Source organism: Sciurus vulgaris (genome assembly GCF_902686455.1).
Source record: "Sciurus vulgaris genome assembly, chromosome: 11".
NCBI lineage: Eukaryota > Metazoa > Chordata > Mammalia > Rodentia > Sciuridae > Sciurus > Sciurus vulgaris.
This window is the reverse complement of record NC_136472.1, coordinates 11,603,293-11,622,669: the sequence shown is the minus strand read 5'-3', so window position 1 is coordinate 11,622,669 and position 19,377 is coordinate 11,603,293. Positions and strand designations below refer to the sequence as shown.

The following is a 19,377-nucleotide window of genomic DNA, read 5'->3' as shown; positions in this document are numbered from 1 at the left end:
AACTCTTTCCTTTCTGGAGCCCTACAGCTTCGACTGCTGCTCCGAAACACGCGCGCCCTCGCACTTCGCGTGGTTATTTGCAAGCGGCTTTGCCTGTTATTTGCATGAATGGTTTGCTTTCCCTTCCCCTTTCCGCACTCCTCTTTATTCCTTCATCTCCACCCTACAGGGCCCCGAGGCGTCCAGCCGGGCCCCACGAAAGCACTGGAAGCGACTTTGTTTTGTTTATTGCCCCTCAGCAGGTAGCGGGAGTCAGGGCCTAGGCTGGGGCTGCCCGGCTCAGCCAGCGGGTCTATACAGTGTGTGCAAGGGTGGCTTTTGCCCCCTCCAGGGAAATGCACGATCGGGAATGTCTCGAAGTCGAGGAAAAGGTCGGCCCAGGAAAGGGTCGACGCAAGGTCCTGGGGGATTATTCCGGCAGGGCGGGGCCATGCCGCTGGGCCAGTCAGTCTTGTAAGGCAGCGATCAGACATCGAGGGAGGAGGCGGGGGACAGGGAGGGGGTTCGAGAGGGCGTGACGGGCGATGGCCCGGCGCCCCCAGCGCCCAGCACTCGCCACTGGAAGATGCTGGCGTCCTTGCCGCCTAGTGAGACGAGGTACGAGTCGTCATGCGTGAACCGGACACTGGTCACATGGCTCCCGTGGCCCCCATACATGCGGCTCGGCGCCTGGGCCAGAAGGAAGGTTGGGTTGGCAGTGGTGATGGGGCCCGGGAGCCAGACCGCCCGCCCTTGGCGGTCCCCAGCAGCCTCACCTTGGCGCGCGCACACGGGTACTGGAAGAGGTGCACTTTGCAGAAGTCATCGGCCACGGCCACCACGCGTTCGTTGTGGGAGCGGCACAGGGAGTTTATGTCTGTCCCATCAGAGCCGTCCGGCCACACGCCTAGCACAACGACGGGCCTCAGCCTGGCATCCTCCCCGCCGCCACCCACAGCTCCAAACTGCTCCATTTTCGGAGCTCAAGCTGCCACCGCCACCCACTGGCCGCGTTCCAAGCAATCCTTTCCGGTCCGAGGGCCGGAGGGGCTTCCCAGGCTTGATCTGCCTGTTTCTTGCCACCCCACCCAACACGCCCAGCATTGCCCAGAGCAAGCGGGCTCCACCTTGTCTCCCCACACCTCCTGCAGGGTTCTGGGTCCCTGTGCCCCTGCTCACCATAGACGTGGAAGCCCAGTACACAGGTGTAGGTAGCCCATTCCCGGTCTCGGCTCTCATAGCGATTCCTCAGCAGCTTACAGCCTCCAGCCACGTCCCCTGGGGAGAGGGAAAGAGGGAGTCGAATTAGTTCAGTTCTCATTGTGCCCTCAGTCGGGAAGTGCTAGGCAAGGCCCGGCTAGAAAGACCGGCTTATGGCCAAGTGGCATGGGAACACACCATAGGTCCTCTTCCCCACCACCACCTACAGAACCCAGGGTGAAACCCACCCGTGTGCTCCCTGAGTTCTTGCTGAAGTTCTAACAGCTTCTCATGAGTTCCTCCTGCCCTCCACACCTACCCTGAAAAACTTTTCCAAAACAATCTTTTCTTAGCATTTTCAACTCCCTCAATCCTTGTGGGAAGAAGATACATTCATTTTGTTTTGTTTTCAAATCACAGAATGTGGGTAATTCCAACTCTACTTTAACCCCATCTCCACCTCTGTATCTGACAGCCTCTCTGCTTGGAGCTCACCATCCCAACCACGAATGCCACACATAAATAAAACCCACTCCAATTATCCTCTTCCTATGTCCTCCCCCATGCCACTCACAGTAAAGAATTTCATAGTCCCCAGAATTGGACATGATGTAGTTCCCATCCTTGGACCAGTCCAGGTGAGTAATGAAGCTGGAGTGACCCTAAAAACAGGATCAGGTCTGTTTGTTTTGTTTTGTTTTGGGTACTTGGGATTGAACACAGGGGCACTCAACCACTGAGCCACATCCCCAGCCCTTTTTATATTTTATTTAAAGACTGGGTCTTGATAAGTTGCTGAGGCTGACTTTGAACTTGTGATCCTCCTGCCTCAGTCTCCTCAGTTGATGGGATTATAGGTGTGTGCCACAGGTGGATCAAGAGTTTTTTAAAAAGAAAAAAAAAGTAACCATCATTTCTCACCCCCAGACATCCCCTTAATGTATCAGACCCCTGTGAGTATACCTGCTGTGAGTGTGCCCCAGCCTCCACTCAGCTTCCTTACCACACAGCGGCCAAAGCGACTGGACTTGGCACCATCACTGGAAACACTATAGATGTAGATCATGTTGTCATGGGAACCGATGGCTAGGTACAACCCATCTGCAAAGAGAGGCACTCAGAGAGAGAAGGACCAGGGAAGGACCTGAGTGCAGGGTGGGGGTGTCTCCCACCTGGGCTGTACCGGACAACTGAGAGCTGTTCATTGCCATCGGTGACATCAGACACGATCTCTCTGGTCTCTGTGTCCAACACCAACCACCTGGAAGGAAGGGAGGGCGAGGAAGATAGAGAAGCAAAAAGGCAGGATATGAAGAGATCCTCAGAGAGGCCTGGGGCAGGGTAGGGGTGGCAAACCAGACAACCTCAGAAAGGCTCTGACACAGAAGAGAGGTCGCCACTGTATTCTTAGGCTAGGAAAAGGGAAGGGCCTACCACAAGGACTTTGTGGAGCTGGTAAGCCTGTCACTTCCCTGTGTCTGTCTCCCCTGGGCCTCTCCTATTCCACTGCTTCTCCCTCCTGGGCTGCCACTTCCTCCACTCCCCAGGCCTGGATGAGGGAGTGGCTGGGGAAGGGGTGAAGACAATTCTCCCAGGAGAGCAGGGGTATGGGAGCAGATTTCAAAGAGAAGCACCAAGGAGCAGAAAAGCACAGTTGGGCTCCTGAGCTGCCTCAGCCACTCTGGTCCACTTCCCCATTACCAAGAATCCCTCCCAACCTCCCTGCTTTCCCTCCCAGGAGTCCTGGGCCCTCTCACCTCCCCGTGTTCAGTCCTACTGCCACGACTGCCCCACTCGGGTGGAAGTCAGCACAGAGACCTGTCTCCTGGGAGGGGAGAAGGTGAATTCAAGCTGCCTTTCTAGTGAGGGAATTCTTTTGCCATCTCACTAACTTCAGCTTCCTTCTCCCAAGGAGAAGACAGGGAAGAAAGGGACAAAAGACCTGTGAGGGAGGCAAGGTCACTGAGCCTAAATAGAGGGTGATACTCAAAACACCTAACTACCTGAAGAAAGACCCCCAGCTGTGCTGTAAATTGACCACACAGTTACTGGACCAAGAGGAGGCCTGAGGGGGCAATGCCCAGGGGCACTAGGGGCATCAATTTTCACCAATCTGTACAGAATATTTGAGTAGTCATCCCAGTACAAACCAGCTGCCTCTGGGGTATAGAAGGAGAAGCAGTGTTGGGAAAGGAAGGGCCATAGGAGTCATGGCAGGTGTGACAGGAGATCAGGGAATCTGGCTCTACCTTGAGATCGATGCTCCAGGCCAGCGCGTGGGCCTCCCCATCCCACAGGCAGAGCTGCCGGTCATGGCCGCAGGTGAGGAAGCGGTTCTGGGAAGGATGTGTACAGAGACCCCAGAGCTCATCCGTGTGGCCCTGCAACACAGTATGACCTATCACCACTGTCCCTCCCCCAACACCTCTTCCCTCCCTCCTCACCCTGCTCTCGGCCTCCCAACCTGGATCACAGGGGAGAAACCCTGAGCCAGATCTCCCCTCAGCAACGCGTTCTTCGTGGTTCCCACTAGCAGCTCGGAACCAAGCCCTTCAGCAATGGCCCGCACAGCCCCAAAGTGTTCTGGAATCTGCGAATGGTAACAGAATGTTAAAAGCCCGCTAACCGTTCCTCTTCCTCCCTCCACCCTGACCACAGTCCAGGCCTCACCTCAGCTTCCTGGAGGGCCACCAACCCAGGCCCCCACTGCACCAACCGTCGGTCCCGCCCACCACCACTCAACACTGTCCCGTCCCTCCGGAGACACAGGGCGAAGATGGAACCTTCGTGAGCATGGGCCTGGGCCACAATTCCATAGGTCTCTGTTGGCAAAGCCCCAGGTAGGTCATGACCTCAAGGTACAGTTGAGTAATAAAAAAGGGTAGCGTACACTGTCACATAGGATAAGAACTCCCAGCTATTGAGTGCATTCTGAATACCATCTCTGATCCTCATGACGCCAATGCACCTATTATGCTTCCCATTTCACAGACAGGCCAACTGAAGTCGGAGAAGGGAGGTGACTTCCTAAAGGTCAACTAGTGGCCAAACTGAGCTTCGAACCTGAGATAACAGACCCAAAGCCCAGCCCTCTCTCCTTTACCATGCCGGCCACAGAGAACTACCAGCTCTCAAGGTAAAAAGATGGGGAACCCTCTCCTCCGATCCCACAGGCCCTCGGGGGTAAAGATGTCCCGGATGCCAGCTCCCATCACATACCTTTGGCCCCGCCCCTGCCTGGGGTCCTGGCATCAGAGAGGCTCCGGCCCCAGGTGAGAATGTTCCCCTCTGAGTCCCCAGTGAGAATGTCCCCATCAGGGAGGAACACAAAGCAAGGGATAAACTTGGGTTTCTTGTATTTCTGGGGTGAGGGCAGAAAGGAGAAGTCAAAGGGAAGGGCAAAGACAAGAAGTCACAGGACAACTGGAGGCTGGGGAGCATTAGGGTCTACGATACTCAGATCAATCCTTCCAGCCCCACTCTGCCCTCCCCCACTACCTCTCGCTCAGCCACATCTCACCCCAAAGACACCCTGTTTCCGGGCGAGGGTCCCATTCCCAGGAATCCCTGCTCCACCACTCCAGTTCCAGAAATGGACATGAGATTTCCCACTGGTAACAATGCAGCTGCTATCACGAGGGCTGAAGCCAACGGCCAGGACTGAGTCATTTGTACTCTGAAGGGAAGACACTAGATTTAGCCACCCCAACCCTGTGCACCTTCAATCTCCTTGCGTCTTCAGTCTGCATCCTGACAGAACATAACCAGCCCGCAGAGGCCCAGAAGCCTGAGGAAAACCCTTCCTTCAAGACCCTGGTCCTGGGCTGAGAGTACAGCTCAGCAGTACAGCACTTGCCTAGCATGCTGAAGGCCTCCCCAGAAGGTCATTCCCACTGCCATAAAGGGGGAAGAAAAAAGGACCCTGGTTCCCTAAGAGCTTCATTCCCCATGACTCTTGATTAATCACACCACAGTCCCCATTTCACAGATGAACAAACCAATGCTGAGAGAGACTAGGTTTGCCCCCAGGTGATCCAGCAAGAAAGGAAGTAAATGTATGAATAAGTTTGGAGCACTCTGCACTCCTCCAGGACCACCCTACCCCACCCTCAACCTCAGAGGCCCTCCAGGCCACCTGGACGCCTCACCTTGATCTCAGCCAGCTTCACGCCCCGGCTGCAGTCCCACACCGACAGCATGTGCTCATTGGAATCATCCACCACACAAAGAAAAGCACCCTGGTCCTGAAGATGAGGGAACACTAATATTAGAGGACTGAGAGCCCTCAGTCTGGGGGGCCGTGGTCCTGAGGCAGGGGGTGCTATCACAGATGAGGAGGACAGAGGTTGGCATGTGTCTCTTTCTCAGGAGAACTGGCTAAGCAGGGCTCCGGAAGGCCAGAACTTCTGAGGCTTCCTGGTGAAGGGGAAGAATGGAGTCCTGGACAAGAAACAGGGCTCTGGAGGCTTCTTTGGGGCCAGCTCACCGCTGCTGAAAAGGCCAGAGCCCCCACACCACGCTCGAAGGCCCCCAGTCCAATCTCCTGCAGCTTCAGCAGTGTCTCCGAGTCCCAGATGTGAACCACAGGCTGCAGGGGCTAGTGGAGGGGAAGGAGTCAGGGCAGTGCAGGAAAGCTGGATGGGATGTCATCCTGTCCGCACAGGTTCCACCACTTACCTTCCCATCCTTGTCCACTCCAGCTGTCTGTCCTGAGGCTACACGGACACCATCAGGGTGAACAGCAAGGCTAAGTGGGAAAAGAGACACTCCAGGGAAGAGGGGTCTCTCTCCAGACCACCCAAGATTCCTCCTTGCTTGCAACTCTCTCTCCTGCTCCTCCACACCCAGCCAGACCCTCTTCCTACCAAGCCCGCCAACCCCACACCTCAGGCTCCTCACCATCGAACGCAGTCTGTGTGTCCCCGGTAATGTCTCTGGCCGCCACCTCCAGGACCCCCTGGGCCTCCCCCAGGCCGGTACAGCACCACCACACAGGCAATGAAGTAGACCACCTCCCCAGAGCGCAGCACAAACAGATTAGAGCGGGAGTCACGACCCCTGTACCCATAACTGGGATGTGGACCAAGGTCAAGGAAAGGGTCAGATTAAGGGCAGGAGGAGGAAGAGGGAGGAAGCTAGAGCTTCTGGCTAGCAGCACAACTGACAGAAGGACAGCAGGGAAATGGTCAGAGGACTCCCTGTCCCCCACAGACCCAGGAGGTAACTATAAGGGAGGGAGCAGGCTCCCCAGATGGGAAAGGGTGGTTCCCATGGGCCTGGAGGGGCAGGATACACCCAGTCAAGGCTGAGGGTCTCCGGGGGTGGGCCACTGGGCAGCTCCTCAAGGCTGCGGATGCCAGACGGGATGTACATGGTAATGGGGCGGCCACGAAGGAACATCTTCACTGAGATGCCTTCTACAGAGAAAAGGGGGGTGTCAACCACCACCTTGCAGCCCCCTCCCAGAAAAGCCAGAGCAGAACTCCACCTACCACACCTCACAGATCCCCCCAAATAGCTCCTGGGGCTACAGCCCAAACCCTAACACTGTCACCTAAATCCTTCTTTCCATCCCTCTGTACATACCCAAATTGTAATTGCTCCTCCTTGATCCGGGACCCCCAGGGCTGGAGAGGGGGTCTTTGCCCCCACGGCTGTTTGGAAGAGTGAAAACATAGGGACTAGGGTCAGGTCCCAAGACCTTAGCAGGAAGGGGCAGAACATAAGAAAGGAGGTTCCTCCAGAGACTTGTCACACCTGTTTGGGATCTGCATGGTGTCAGGGCCTAAAGTGGATGGAGACTTTTACTTCTTCCACTTAAGAGATGAGAAGACAAGGCCACAAAGATTGTAGGAGGATGAACGTGCCAGGGCCCTTTCCTCCAGACCTCCAAGCCTCTGGCTATCCACCTATTTTTTCCTTTTTGGTACTGGGGCTTGAACCCCAGGGGTGCTTAACCACTGAACCAGCCCTTTTGGTATTTTTCATTTTGAGACAGGTCTCACTAAGTTGCTCAGGCTGGCTTTGAACTCGTGATCCTTCTGCCTCAGCTTCCCAAGCTGCTGGGATTACAAACGTGTGCCATGGCATCTGGCCCCTTTTATTTTATTTTATTTTATTTTATTTTATTTTATTTTATTTCATGCAGTGCTAGGGATTGAGCTTGGGGCCTCATACATGCTAGGCAAGTGCCCAACTACTGACCTACAGCCCCAGCCCACGGCTATTGACCTTTTTATTTCCCTATCTGTAAAATGGGACTAAAGTGAACCCAGAATATATACCAGCCCTGCCTTTCAAGTATCTGGGAAGTAAGTAAGAAAGTTCTTATCTCTGAAGAGGAGAGTGATGGGTGAATTCCAGAGATCCTGTCTTTGGATGATATCTCTTTAGAGAATAAAGTGGAGACCAAGGAGGGACAGGGCTAGAACGAACATTCAGGTACACACTGACATAGCTGTGTGCAGTAACTAAGTGATCCCCTTGTTCTCGAGGAGTAAGTAGCTCTGTACTTGATACAATCTGAGGAAAGGGTAGGCCGACACTCTGAGAACAGTCAGCCATGAAAATCACGACAGCTTTTGGAAAAACCTCCAGAAATGTTGGAAGGTGTGTTGTGATATGGTAAAATGGGAAGGGGAACTGGAATCAAGAAGAATTGGGGGGATAGGGAAATAGCTCAGTCGGTAGAGTGCTTGTGCTGCAAGCACAAGTCCCTGAGTTCGATCCCCAGCACCACAAAAAAAAAAGAATTGGGTTCAAATCTTGACGCAAGCTGTGTGGTCTCAGGTAAATTATTTAACCTCTCTGAGTCTGCTCTCTCACTTGTGCAATGGATAGCATGAGACCACCTAACTCCCAAAGATATTGTGGGGACTGAATGAGATGGGACTGATGATACACACAGGTGCCCCCAGAAGTGCCTTTCTTCCTGTTGGGTAAGGAGGTTCCCAATCCCACCTAGGGAAGTGAGGTGAGGGATGCAGAAATCAAGAGCCAGAGTCCTGAGTGCATGTGTTAAGGGGGAACATTGCCCACCTCTCTGTGCTCCCTGACCGCAATAACAGGTTGGCGGAGGATGCTGCCTTCCTGGAGAGTTTCTGTCGGGGCCGCTCTGAGGGGGATGAGGAGGAGGAAGAATTTCTCCGTAGCCTGATGGGAGCAAAGTGAGCAAGTGAAGGTCAAGACCTCCAGTCATGCCCCCAAATTCTCCCACCTCTTCCCAAGCTCTGCCACAAGACACCTACGTGTCAGCACGCTGTGGAGGCTGCACAGGCCTGAGAATCCCTGGGGGTCCAGGAGAGCCAGCCCCACTGCTGCTACTGCCGCCTCCTTCAGACTGGGTCCCACTAGGCTCCTCGCTGCCCCGCTGAGAGGCTGGGGGCCCATTGCTTAGGCCAGGGGGCTCAGGGGATGGCTCCATCTCCACCTCCGTCTCCGTCTGGGTACCTCGGCTCACCAAGGAAAGGCTGCATGTGGGTGGTAGTCCTGGGGGGGCTGCAGGGCTGCTGGGGAGACCGTGAGTCAACCTGATGCCCACGAGGCCCAGGAAGGAGGAGGACGGGGGTGGACCAACATGCATACCTGTCCCTCACAGGAGCTAGTGTGCCAGAGCACTGCAGAGAGGCAGGGGGACTCTGCAGCCGCAGCAGGCGAAGGGCTTCTGCAAGTGCTGCCTTTACCAGCTCCATCTCCTCCTCCTGCACCCGAAGCCTCTGGTTCAGGGACTGTAAGGCTTCCTGAGCAGGGCCCTCACCTGGGAAAGGGGCAAGAAGCACTCAGGATGTGCTGCCACCGGGAGAAAAGATTGCAGGGATTCTGTCCCCACACAACCATACATTTGCCCAGGAGTACTGCCCCTTTCAAGCAATCCCAGGCTTGGAGGTTCGTCCAGCGGGGAGGAGAAGGCTATAGAGGACCAAGGGCCTCCTCCTGGCAGGGCAGAAGGGAGCCTGGCAAAGCGCCCTTCCTGCTGCCTTCTCAGCCTCCGCAAAGACAGGGAGTACCATGGAGTACCAGGGGTGAAACATGGAGTACTGCCGAAGAACGTGGGAGCCACGGATACGCGGTACTGGTGACAGACCACAGTCCTTGCACCCTGACAGTAAGCTCAGGTCTCCACTAAAAGCGGAATAACTGAGCTGGAGACATCGGGAGAGAGGAGCGGGCCGGGCAGTATTCACACTTAGGAACCACAGTACAAGAAAATATATCCGGAGTGACGGGTCAAGGGACCAGTGGTGAGCATACTCATAGTGAGCGTCCCAGGGTAAAAAGACCCGAATACCAGGGGAAGAGGTCCAGAGTAACGACGCAGGGAGCAGCGAAACCTCGGGGGCCCAGAATAACATGGGAGGTAGAATGACGTTAAGGAAATCCGAAATGACAGCAGGAGAACCCAAGCAACCAGGGTGGGCCACCTGGGGATCGGTGGAGGATGCTCAGAGCCCCTGGGGCGGAGGAGCACGCGGGCACGCCACCAGACAGCCGCACGGCACTGGCAGCGCCCGACGGGCCGGCGCTCCGGGAAGGGGCACGCCGCCCGCCCCGCCCCGTACTCACCGGGCCCCGAGGCCCCGTCCATCCGGCCCCCGGGTTGCTGCGAGCGGCAGCGGCGGAGGCGTCTAAGCCGCGGGGGCCATGGCCTGGGAGAGGGGAAGGGGAAGCACCCCGGGGCGCACGCGAAGGCGTGCCGTGCCACCCCCCGGGGGCGCTGTCGGGCGAGGGGAGAGGGCCTGGAGGGGGCGCTGTGGGGCCGGGGCCACAGTCGCTGGGGCTCGCCGGGGCCTCCGACTCTCCCGGGGCCGCTCTCGGCTCCCGGGGGTGGGGTGGCGGGGCCGTCCGGGGCCCCAGGTCCGCAGCACAAACAGGCGCCGGACGCGGAGCCGCCAGGAAGCGCGGGAGGGGGGGCGGGCCCGAGGGGGGGCCGGGCCGCCTACTAACCCCTCCCTGTCCGGGCCTCGCTGCTCAGCAAGGGGGCGGGGCCAGCCCGCTGACCCCTAACCCCTTGCCCGTCTGCGGCCTCCAGGCCCTTCCGGGATCCCCGCCCCGGGGATTGCATGGGATCGGGGAGGGAGCAGGCCCTGTGGTCTCCACCCCTAGCCCCTAGCCCGGTTGGACTGAGCGGACCAAACCCCCTACTTCCGCGAGGGGCAGGGGCGGGGTCACGAAATGGGCCCTCGGCCCGGGGGCGGAGCTTTTCCTAAGGGGCAAGACCAAGGCATCCCAAATTGGGGCTGGCGGAAGGTTATTAAAGCTGGGGTGGAAGGATGTGCAGAGTATTGGGGTCAGGGTGGCATTAGCCCAGCTCAAGCCGGGCTGGGCTGACTCAGCATCCTGCCCGCAGTCAACCCCATCCCCGACGGTTCTGCACTCCCTCGGGCAGCGATGGGAGATGGCGCCGGTATTGCCCCTGGTGCTGCCCCTCCAGTCCCGCATCCGACTGGCTCAGGGGCTCTGGCTCCTCTCCTGGCTGTTGGCACTGGCCGGTGTCCTCACCCTCCTCTGTAGTGGCCACCTCCTTGTCCAGCTGCAGTACCTTGGCACCTTCCTGGCTCCCTCCTGCCCATTCTCTGCCCTGCCCCAGGTTGCCCTGGCAGCTGGTGCAGTGGCTCTGGGCACAGGACTGGGGGGTGCGGGAGCCAGCCGAGCAAGTTTGGATGCAGCTCGCTACCCTCCCTGGCGAGGAATCCTGGGCCCGCTGCTGGTGGCTGGCACTGCTGGAGGTGGGGGACTCTTGGTCTTTGCCCTGGGGCTAGCTCTGGGTTTGCCTGTGAGTCTGGACAAGGGGCTGGAGGAGGGTCTGGGGACTGCTCTGGTTCACTACAAGGACACAGAGGTACCTGGGCACTGTGATGCCAAACGGATAATGGATGAGCTGCAGCTGAGGCACCACTGCTGCGGACGCCACGGCTACAAGGATTGGTTTGGAGTCCAGTGGGTCAGCAACCGTTACCTGGACCCCAGTGACCAGGAAGTGGTTAAGTGAGTGATTTGCCTCTATCTTCCTCTTTCTTTCTTCTCCTCCCCAGGTAGACACCCTCCTGTTGCCTTGAAACCTCTCCCCACCCAGGCAGATAGTAGAACACAGTGGTTAAGAGAAAGGATTATAGCTCTGTCATTTGTCTGTTGTGCACTCAGGGCACGTTGCCAAAGTACTCTGGGTCCATTTATTCATCTGTAAAATGGAGATAACAGTACCCATCTTATAGACAAGTACCTATCTTAGAGTTGTTGTGAAGATAGATGAATTATGCATACCTGGCACATAGTAAAGCAGTCTATAAATGTTTTACTATCCTTTTTCCCTTCTCAACTCCTGCAGCCCTCAGCTTTTCCTGCAGGCCTGTCTGTAGACATCCTAACACTCCTGCCCCCTCCTCTTGCAGCCGAATCCAGAGTAATGTGGAAGGCCTGTACCTGACAGATGGGGTTCCCTTTTCCTGCTGCAACCCCCATTCCCCCCGGCCTTGCCTGCAAAGCCAACTCTCAGACCCCTATGCTCACCCTCTCTTCGATCCCCGACAGCCCAACCTAAACCTCTGGGCCCAAGGGTGCCACCAGGTGTTGCTGGGCCACCTGCAGAGCTTGGCAAGCACACTGGGCAGCATACTGGCTGTCACCTTCTTACTGCAGGTGAGTTAGCAAAGTGTCCAGGGCCTCCTTTCAGCTGGGACTTCACTCTGCTCCCAACCCGTCCCAGGAAGCACTGGCCCACTCTCTTCCCTTGCTTCCCCACAGGCTCTGGTGCTCCTTGGCCTGCGGTACCTGCAGACAGCGCTGGAGGCGCTTGGAGGGGTCATCGATGCAGAAGGAGAGGCCCAGGGTTATCTGTTTCCTGGTGGGCTGAAAGACATGCTGAAAACAGCTTGGCTACAGGGAGGGGTTGCCCACAGAGCTGCACCTGAGAAAACCCCACCAGAAGAGGTGCCTCCCAAGGAGGATCTACCTGAGGCCTAATGGCCTGGAGTCACGATTGGGGTTGGAGAAGGGCAAGAGGGACAGATAGATGGACAACTCTATCCATTTCTCTGTCCATCTATCTGGAAAACTCACAAGTCCTTACCAAGGCTCCAGGTGGGGAGGGAGGTCCTGGGATAAGAGGGGGTAAAGATAAGTCAGTAAGCTAGAGTGTCCTAGGGCCTAGCCCTTGAAGCAAGAATCACCAGCCATCAGAAAAGAACAGGATGATGGGAAAGTGACACAGGAAGGACTGGAGACTGCTGTGGGTGTACAGACTTAATAAAGCTTTTGGATGGAAGCCACTGATCTTTCTTATCAAGGGGCCAGGGGCCCTGAAAGAACTGATTTCTTTCTGAAGAAGTCAGTACTCCAAAGTTCTGACCCTGGCTTGGCCTATAGGAACAGGTGCCTACTTCTCTAAGGATCAGAAAGAGCAAGGATGAGATGTGTCAAAGGAAGAAAAACAAGAGGCCCCCACCAGTTTGAGATTCTTTATTCTGGAGGTAGGAGGAGGGGTCCGCATGCTCAGGTGGGGAGGGTCCAGCCCAGCTCCTTCCGCCCCCCCCCCCCAGTGCATACCCAGCCCCAATAAGTTACCCAGTTCCTTAGCCACCCTCCCTCCTGAGTCCATCTGTCCTTTTGCTCCACCCCAGACAGGGCTGACCTGGCTCAACACAAGGGCTACTTGTCCCCAGCCTGTGGGCAGTGCCACATGGCAGGCTGGAGGAGGGGAGGAGCAGCTGGGCTATGCCCTAGGGCTGGAGGTGCTGCCACTGGCTCTGAGGGGTCAGGACTTGGAAAACTGCATCCTGGGCAGGCCATGTGCCCAGTCCCACAAGGTCTGTGCCTAAAATAAGGTGGAAGTCAGGGTGGGGCTGCCATCACACCTCAATGGCAGGGTCTGAGCCCCGGCCCTGCCGCTGTAGCTGCTCCTCCTGCTTCATCTTGGGCTTCTCTGTCCGTGTATGCCACACCAGTACCTGTATGGGAGGATTTCAGTTAGAGCTGATCGAGCTGTAGCTCAGCCTCTGGGCTACACTGCACTCTCTATCAGTGCAGAATGGATTCTCTGACCCCTCTACATTCACAATGTTGGCTGCAAAATATGAAGGGCTGGGAATGGGGGTGACTTTAGTGCCTCTAAAATGGGGCTTTGTCCCTTTACCCTCTCTGTGCCACATAGGTTCCCAGGATGCTGGGAGATGCAGTGGCAGGAGATCACTCTCCCTCCCTGGTTCCCAGCTGCCCCTTCATCAGAGTAAGCAAGGTTGATTAGAGATCTGTTAAGTTCTCTCCCAGTTCAAACACCCTTTCCAGTGGTTTCACCCCACTTTTCCCATTCTGTCCATCCCACAACCAAGTTTCTGTGCCTATCTACATCCCCTTACCCGTGTGCAATTGGCAGCCCGTGGCTCTAGGTCCTTGGGATCCACTAGGTGGCTCAGGAGACTGCTCTCTAGGTGGCCCCGTGGGGCAGTAGCATCAAACTGGGCACTGGGCTTAGCCAACAGCAAGGGCAGAGCAACAGCAAATCCCGCCATATCCACGGGGAAGGGCCTGTTGGGCTCCCATGCTGTGTGGAAGCCCACAACCCGGCCGTCCTGCACCCGAGGGCCCTCGAATCGCAGACCGCCCACCAGCCCTACGGGCCACACTGAGACACCACGAGTCCAGCGCATCTAACAGAGGTCAGGAGAGAAGAAACAGAAAACAGGTGGCCCAGGGGAAACAAAGAACCACTGCTCCCTGCTCCTCACCCAGCAGCCTAGAGTAACACTGGTGACCAAGGTAATGGACGAAGCTGGTGCCACCTGGCCTCCTTCCCCATCCCCATCCCAGTGCTCACCTCCTCAAAGAGCTCCCGGCTATAGGTGTTGTCATCATCAGCAAAGTACACGACTCCCTGGGTCCCTGGTGGCGGTGGGTCCTTCTCCCCCCCCACAGCGCCCCCTCTGCCCCGAAGCCACTCCAGGGCCTTGTTCCGCTGCTCGACACCACGAGGCCGAACCCAGCCAGGCTCGCCTTCCCGAAGCCGCTGAGCCTTGGGGGTGAGGACGGCCAGGTGTGTGAAGAGGAGGCCGGAGGCAGCCAGCAGCCCCGAGACCAGCGGGGTAGGGCCTTCGGAGTCCTCCACCAACAACCAGTGCAGCCGGGGAACCAGGCTCAGCGTCTGGGACAGCCGCACCAGCTCTGCCTTCTGCACCAGCCTGCAGGGGAAAGATGCAGGAAGGAAAGGGGCAGGTACCATTGGCCCATTTCAGCCAGGACAGCGACAGACAGCTTCTCTTGCTGACATCTCCTCTGGCTTTTCTCCATTGGTGCCCAAACTCACTCCTTCTTGATTGTCAACTCCATGCTGACATTCACCTGCCCTGCCTTACAGTCCATGTTCATCACCTGCCTCACCCCCAGGACTCTAGCTGGGGGGCTATAAATTAAGGGTATAGTCTTTGGTATCTGACAGATCTGGGTTGGAATACCAGCTTTGAAATTTAGGGGAGACACCCTGAGAAATGGCTCAATCTGAGCCTCAAGTTCACTCACTTGTAAAATGGGAATACTGTTGTTCTAAAACATAAAGAAGATAATAATCTTTTTTTTTTTTTTTTTTTTTTTTGAGACAGGGTCTCACTCTTGGTTAGGACCTTGCAAAGTTGCTGAGGCTAGCCTTGAACTTGTGATCCTCCAGTCTCAGCCTCCCAAGTTGCTGGGATTACAGGCATTCACCACCACACCCAGCTAATATAATGACTTTTTAAAATACCAGTAGACCAGGGTCTTTTCCTCCTGTGCTGGGTTTCCAGGGAGTAGAATTTTAGAGGAGCCCTTTGGCTCATTACTTTTCAGGGAAGGAAGAAGGAAAGGATTGATTTGATTTTAGAGAACACATTGGGAATGTGAGGCTCAGCCTCTTCTGGGCTTCTTTATCATTCAGATCTGTCTGCTGGCCCCAGGGTTGGTGGTGTGAAGAGGGCCTCTAGAACACCTGTGCCTAGAGGGGTCAGCCATTTGAGTCCAGGGAGGCATGTTTAACAGGCCCTCTTGGCTACAGATACAAAACCACATTCCTAAATTGGTTTTATCAGTAGCAAAGCTACATTTTGACTTAAAGCAACCTAAAGCACTCAGCACAGTGCCTGATAAAGAGCAACACACAGTAAACAACAACTGGTGGAACCACCTCTAGTGTTCACTGTTCAGCCCCTTCCTACATTTTTATGTGATGCAGAGAATCGAACTCGGGGCCTTAGGTCATACTAGGCAAAAGCTCTGAGCTACAGTCCCAGTGCTCTTTAGTCAGGGTTTATAAACTTTTCCATCATCGGATCTCCAAGGAGAGTTAATTCATTGGCAAGCTCACAATTTATTTGAAACTTTGTTGCTCTATCTTAAAATTTAGCAGGAATTTTATAATCTGTGTCCTGGTGTGTTCTTATCCATTTTAATAGAAAAACAACTATTTTCCCACAAATCTTTTGAGTAAAGACATGGTTCCTTTATCCATGCATTTGATATGCTCTACTCATATTTTTTTTTAGTTGTTGATGGACACCATACCTTTATTTATTTTTATATGGTGCTGAGGATGGAACCCAGTGCCTCACATGTGCTAGGCAAGCACTCTACCCCTGAGCTACAGTCCCAGCCCTTGGCATGCTCTACTTTTAAGTAACATTCCCCTCACCCAGTGCCTCCCCAAATTCATCGTCAACCCCAACTTCTTGGTTTAAGGAGCCCTCTTGGGTAAACCAAAGCCCATACCTGGCATAAGTGGGGGGTAATGACATAGATAGTAGGCAGGGCCTCAGGTTCAGGGGGCTGGGCAGGGGCAGGGGGTGGGCGACGGAGATCAGCTTGCAGCTCAGAAATCCTCAGATCCTTCTGCCGAAGCTGCTCAGCAGCTGCCCGCAGGGGAGGGAGGCAGTCACATGGCTGGCCTGGTCCCAGGAAGCACCAATAAGGAAAGGGAGTGGGGGCAGAGAAACAGTCTGTTCAGCAACCCAAAGGGCCAAAAATCTTCTCCTTTAACCTCTAGCCTACGCAGTACCCTGCTAACAACTTCTTTGTTTCCATTTGTGGTGCTGAGGGTCAAACTCACAGCCTGTAGCACAAATTTGGCAAGCAGTCTACCACTGAGCTACAACCCCAGCTTACAACTTTTAACCTTTTCTATACCTCTGGTGGTGGGGAACTCACTGCCTCAATTAGCAGCCTCTCTCCACCTTCATTTCTTCTTCTTCTTTTTTTTTTTTTTTTTTCTTGGTACCAGGGATTGAAACTCAGGGTGCTTAATCACTGAGCCATATCCCCAGCCCTTTTTTTTTTTTTATTTTGAGGCTGGATCTCGTTGCTTAGTGCTCACTAAGTTTCTGAGGCTGGCTTTAAATTTGGGATCCTCCAGCCTACATCTCCCCAGTACTGGGATTACAGGTGTGCACCACCACGCCTGGTCTCTCCACATTTATTTTTTTGTGTGTGGCACTGGTGAACACAGGGCCTTGCACATTTTAGATAAGTGCTATATTCCCAGTCCCCTTACAATTTTTATTTGGATATTGAGTTGGTTATCTGCTCTATCCTTTTTATCTGCTAGCCCTAATTTTACCTTCTGGAATTATAAGGAACAGGTCGATGCCCTTAAATAGGACAGTCTCTCACTCCTTTTTTTTTTTCCTTTTCTCTCTGGGGGGATTAAACCCCAGGCCTCAAAGATGGTAGGTAAACTCTCTACCACTGAGCTGCATCCCCAGCCCTTTGTTTTGAAACAGGTCTCCCTAAGTTGCCCAGGATGGCCTGGAATTTGTGATCATCCTACTTCAGCCTCCTGAGTAGCTGGAATGACTGGCATGTCCCACCACTCCCAACTGTCTCAAATACCTGAAGATCACGAAGGGGCACTGTCCCTAAATCCCTGTATAAGAGGTTGGGTTCAATCTGCTCCCTCAATGACGACCAAAGACTTGTCATTAAATTCAGTGATTCCATCATTGGATAAATATTTATTGAATAGTACTCCTAAGAGGCACTGCCTTAGGTGCTGGGGATACAGCAGGGAATAAAACAGACACAGTCCCTGCCCTCACGGAGCTCTTTCACTTTACTGGAGAAAGCAGACACTAAGCAAAGAAACAAATTAATAAAATCACTACAGAATGTGATAAAGGCTATGGAGGAAATAAATAGAAGGGAGTGAGTAGTAATAAAGGTGGTCAGGGAAGGCCTCTCCGGTGAGGTGACTTCCGCTCTAAGACCTAAAGGATGAGAAAGAAGCGGCCTAAGAGCTGGGAGAAAAGCACCGCAGGCAGAGGGAAGCGGTAAGAGCTGGAGAGAGCAACGAGCACGGGGCTCTCGAGAACCTGTCAGTGAGCCAGTCTAGCTGAAGCAGAGCGAGGGAGAGGGCAGGAAAATGGGGCCAGACCGGAGGACGGCCGCAGAGTCATGCGGGGCCTTGCAGGCTCCGGGAAGGAGTCTGGATTTCATCCGAGGTGCGGCGGGAAGCCGCGGAGCGCTCTAGAGGGGGTGCACCGCGGCCGCAGAGGGCTGTCCAGAGGGCCGAGCGGGATGAATGATGTCTGCGCGGGGTTCCTCCCCAGGGCGGGATGCGCGGCGGCGGGCGCCCTCGGGCCGCCCGCCGCACCCCTGCCCCGCCCCGCTCACCGAGCTGCACCAGCGCGTAGAGGAGGCCGGCGATCGACACCAGGAAGTAGGCGAGAAACACGTTCTTCAGCTTCAGCTTCATGGCCGCGCCGCCGCGGGCGCCCGAGCAGGCGGGGTCGGGCCGGGAGGAGGGGTCCCCGCCCCCGCCCGCCGGCCCCGCCCCCGAGGCGGCCCCGCCCTGCGCCCCGCCTTCCTCGCGCTCCTTGACCAGCTCCCGGGAGCTGGGTCTGGCCGCGCCGCCCGGAGCCCACTTCCGGTCATCGGTGGCCCCTCGCCGACCTAATTTCCGGTACATCAGCTCGGTCCCGGGAATCACGGGACGGTGACGTCACATCCGCCGTGTCAAACACGCGTGGCCGGCGGTCTGAAAGCCGGGTGGGAGCACGTGGGACCGACTTGGAGACCCACCTCTTGAGCGTAGAATTGCATGAGGAATCCAGGCCCCGCGCCCGGATTTTCTCCGGAGAGTCACCCTGCCTCAGTGATGGCACCCAGTGATAGATACTCGATACTTGTTGTACTAATGAATGAAACCTTGGGCCTAACGGTTCCCCGGGTGTCTTACAGAATCCTCACTGTAGTCCTTAGATGGCATTGTCCCTTTTTATAGGTAAGAAACTTAAGTTGACAACACTGGCGTTATTTGCCTTCGGGCAGTTTTCTTAAATACCCATCTCCAGGATCCTGTTCTGACCACTGTTCTTCAGCAGACTACTATGGGGCTACATTTCAAGGAATTGAGTTATTTCTTGGGGTAGGGAATCCCAGGAACACACATCCCTTACCACCTCACAAGCAGCCATTTTTTTAAAAAGACAGAACATATTCTTGTAAAACAATCTCAGTAAGACGTGGTCAGTGTACAAAATGGAAGAAGCTATTTACTGTCACTAAAACTATGGGAGACAAGTTTCTTAAGTGAGAACATAAAACTGTATAAATTTAAGGGAACCCTGATGTTTCAATACGTGTATACATTGTGTAATGTTGAAATCAGGGTAAACCCTTCTCCTCAGTGATCATTTATTCGTCGTGAAAGTAATCAAAATCCTTTTAGCTTTTTTTTTTTTTTCTTCTAAAAAATTTTGCTTAGTACATTTTCTGTAGTCACCCTACTGTGCAATAGAGTACCAGAACTTTTTTCTCTTAACTACAACTCAGCAAAGTCAACTTTTCCCAGCTGGGCATGCTGGCATCCCGGGTCTGTAATTCCAGATACCCTGGAGGCTGAAGCAAGATGGTGGCAAGTAGGTGGACAGCCTGGGCAACCATAGCAAGACACTGTCTCAAAATAAAAATATGACATGGGCTGGTGATGTAGCTCAGTGGTAGAGCATCCTTGGATTTAATCCCCAGTACAGCAAAAAAATGACAAATTTTTAAAAATCAAATCTCTCCCTCCCAAACCCCAATGTTACCTCCCCCCATTTTGGGGTGCATGGGACTTGAACCCAGAGCTTCACATGCTAGGGAAGCCTTTTACCACTCAGTCACATCCCTAAGCCCTTGTCTTTGAACTAGGGTCTGGCTATGTTGCACAGGGTAGACTTGTAACTCCTGGGCTCAAGTAAACCTACT

General features: G+C 54.8%; 3 protein-coding genes across 7 annotated transcripts; 1 reads left to right on the top strand and 2 right to left on the bottom strand.

Moving 5' to 3' along the window:
* Nucleotides 1-205: 205 nt before the first annotated feature.
* On the bottom strand, nt 206-10,252 carry EML3 (EMAP like 3). Of its 5 annotated transcripts, none has more exons than XM_079102135.1 (22): nt 10,123-10,252; nt 8,764-8,935; nt 8,427-8,687; nt 8,218-8,331; nt 6,766-6,833; nt 6,473-6,596; nt 6,079-6,249; nt 5,857-5,926; nt 5,666-5,776; nt 5,328-5,423; nt 4,700-4,855; nt 4,399-4,540; nt 3,850-4,001; nt 3,644-3,769; nt 3,429-3,560; nt 2,937-3,004; nt 2,352-2,440; nt 2,183-2,280; nt 1,754-1,841; nt 1,159-1,257; nt 756-886; nt 206-669 (listed from the first exon to the last, which is right to left on the bottom strand). In XM_079102135.1, exons 1-22 carry the CDS (start codon nt 10,238-10,240, stop codon nt 466-468), a joined length of 2,790 nt encoding a protein of 929 aa, XP_078958261.1. In that variant the 5' UTR covers nt 10,241-10,252; the 3' UTR covers nt 206-465. The 5 variants fall into 5 exon arrangements, with proteins under 5 accessions (XP_078958261.1, XP_078958263.1, XP_078958262.1 ...); XM_079102137.1 differs by having other exon boundaries at nt 6,473-6,593; XM_079102136.1 differs by having other exon boundaries at nt 8,427-8,684.
* Nucleotides 10,253-10,570: 318 nt separating this feature from the next.
* On the top strand, nt 10,571-12,306 carry ROM1 (retinal outer segment membrane protein 1). Its single transcript, XM_079102203.1, has 3 exons — nt 10,571-11,163; nt 11,568-11,814; nt 11,920-12,306. The coding sequence occupies exons 1-3, from the start codon at nt 10,574-10,576 to the stop codon at nt 12,136-12,138; spliced, it is 1,056 nt and encodes a 351-aa protein (XP_078958329.1). The 5' UTR covers nt 10,571-10,573; the 3' UTR covers nt 12,139-12,306.
* A 323-nt stretch (nt 12,307-12,629) lies between these two features.
* Nucleotides 12,630-18,074, bottom strand: B3GAT3 (beta-1,3-glucuronyltransferase 3). The gene is given in 6 exon segments (XM_079102196.1): nt 12,630-13,121; nt 13,530-13,820; nt 13,988-14,348; nt 15,904-15,917; nt 15,919-16,079; nt 17,800-18,074. Coding segments are annotated over 6 exon segments (1,008 nt in total). The 5' UTR covers nt 17,882-18,074; the 3' UTR covers nt 12,630-13,022.
* Nucleotides 18,075-19,377: the final 1,303 nt, after the last annotated feature.

Excerpts from the sequence above, each read along its gene's own strand:
- EML3 (XM_079102135.1), bottom strand. The coding sequence starts at position 10,240 with ATGCAATCCCCGGGGCGGGGATCCCGGAAGGGCCTGGAGGCCGCAGAC. Across the intron at positions 8,688-8,763 it reads CTAGCTCCTGTGAGGGACAG|CAGCCCTGCAGCCCCCCCAG; the intron begins GTATGCATGTTG and ends CGGTCTCCCCAG. Across the intron at positions 1,258-1,753 it reads GGACTATGAAATTCTTTACT|GGGACGTGGCTGGAGGCTGT; the intron begins GTGAGTGGCATG and ends CCCTCTCCCCAG.
- ROM1 (XM_079102203.1), top strand. The coding sequence starts at position 10,574 with ATGGCGCCGGTATTGCCCCTGGTGCTGCCCCTCCAGTCCCGCATCCGA. Across the intron at positions 11,164-11,567 it reads AGTGACCAGGAAGTGGTTAA|CCGAATCCAGAGTAATGTGG; the intron begins GTGAGTGATTTG and ends CTCCTCTTGCAG. Across the intron at positions 11,815-11,919 it reads CTGTCACCTTCTTACTGCAG|GCTCTGGTGCTCCTTGGCCT; the intron begins GTGAGTTAGCAA and ends GCTTCCCCACAG.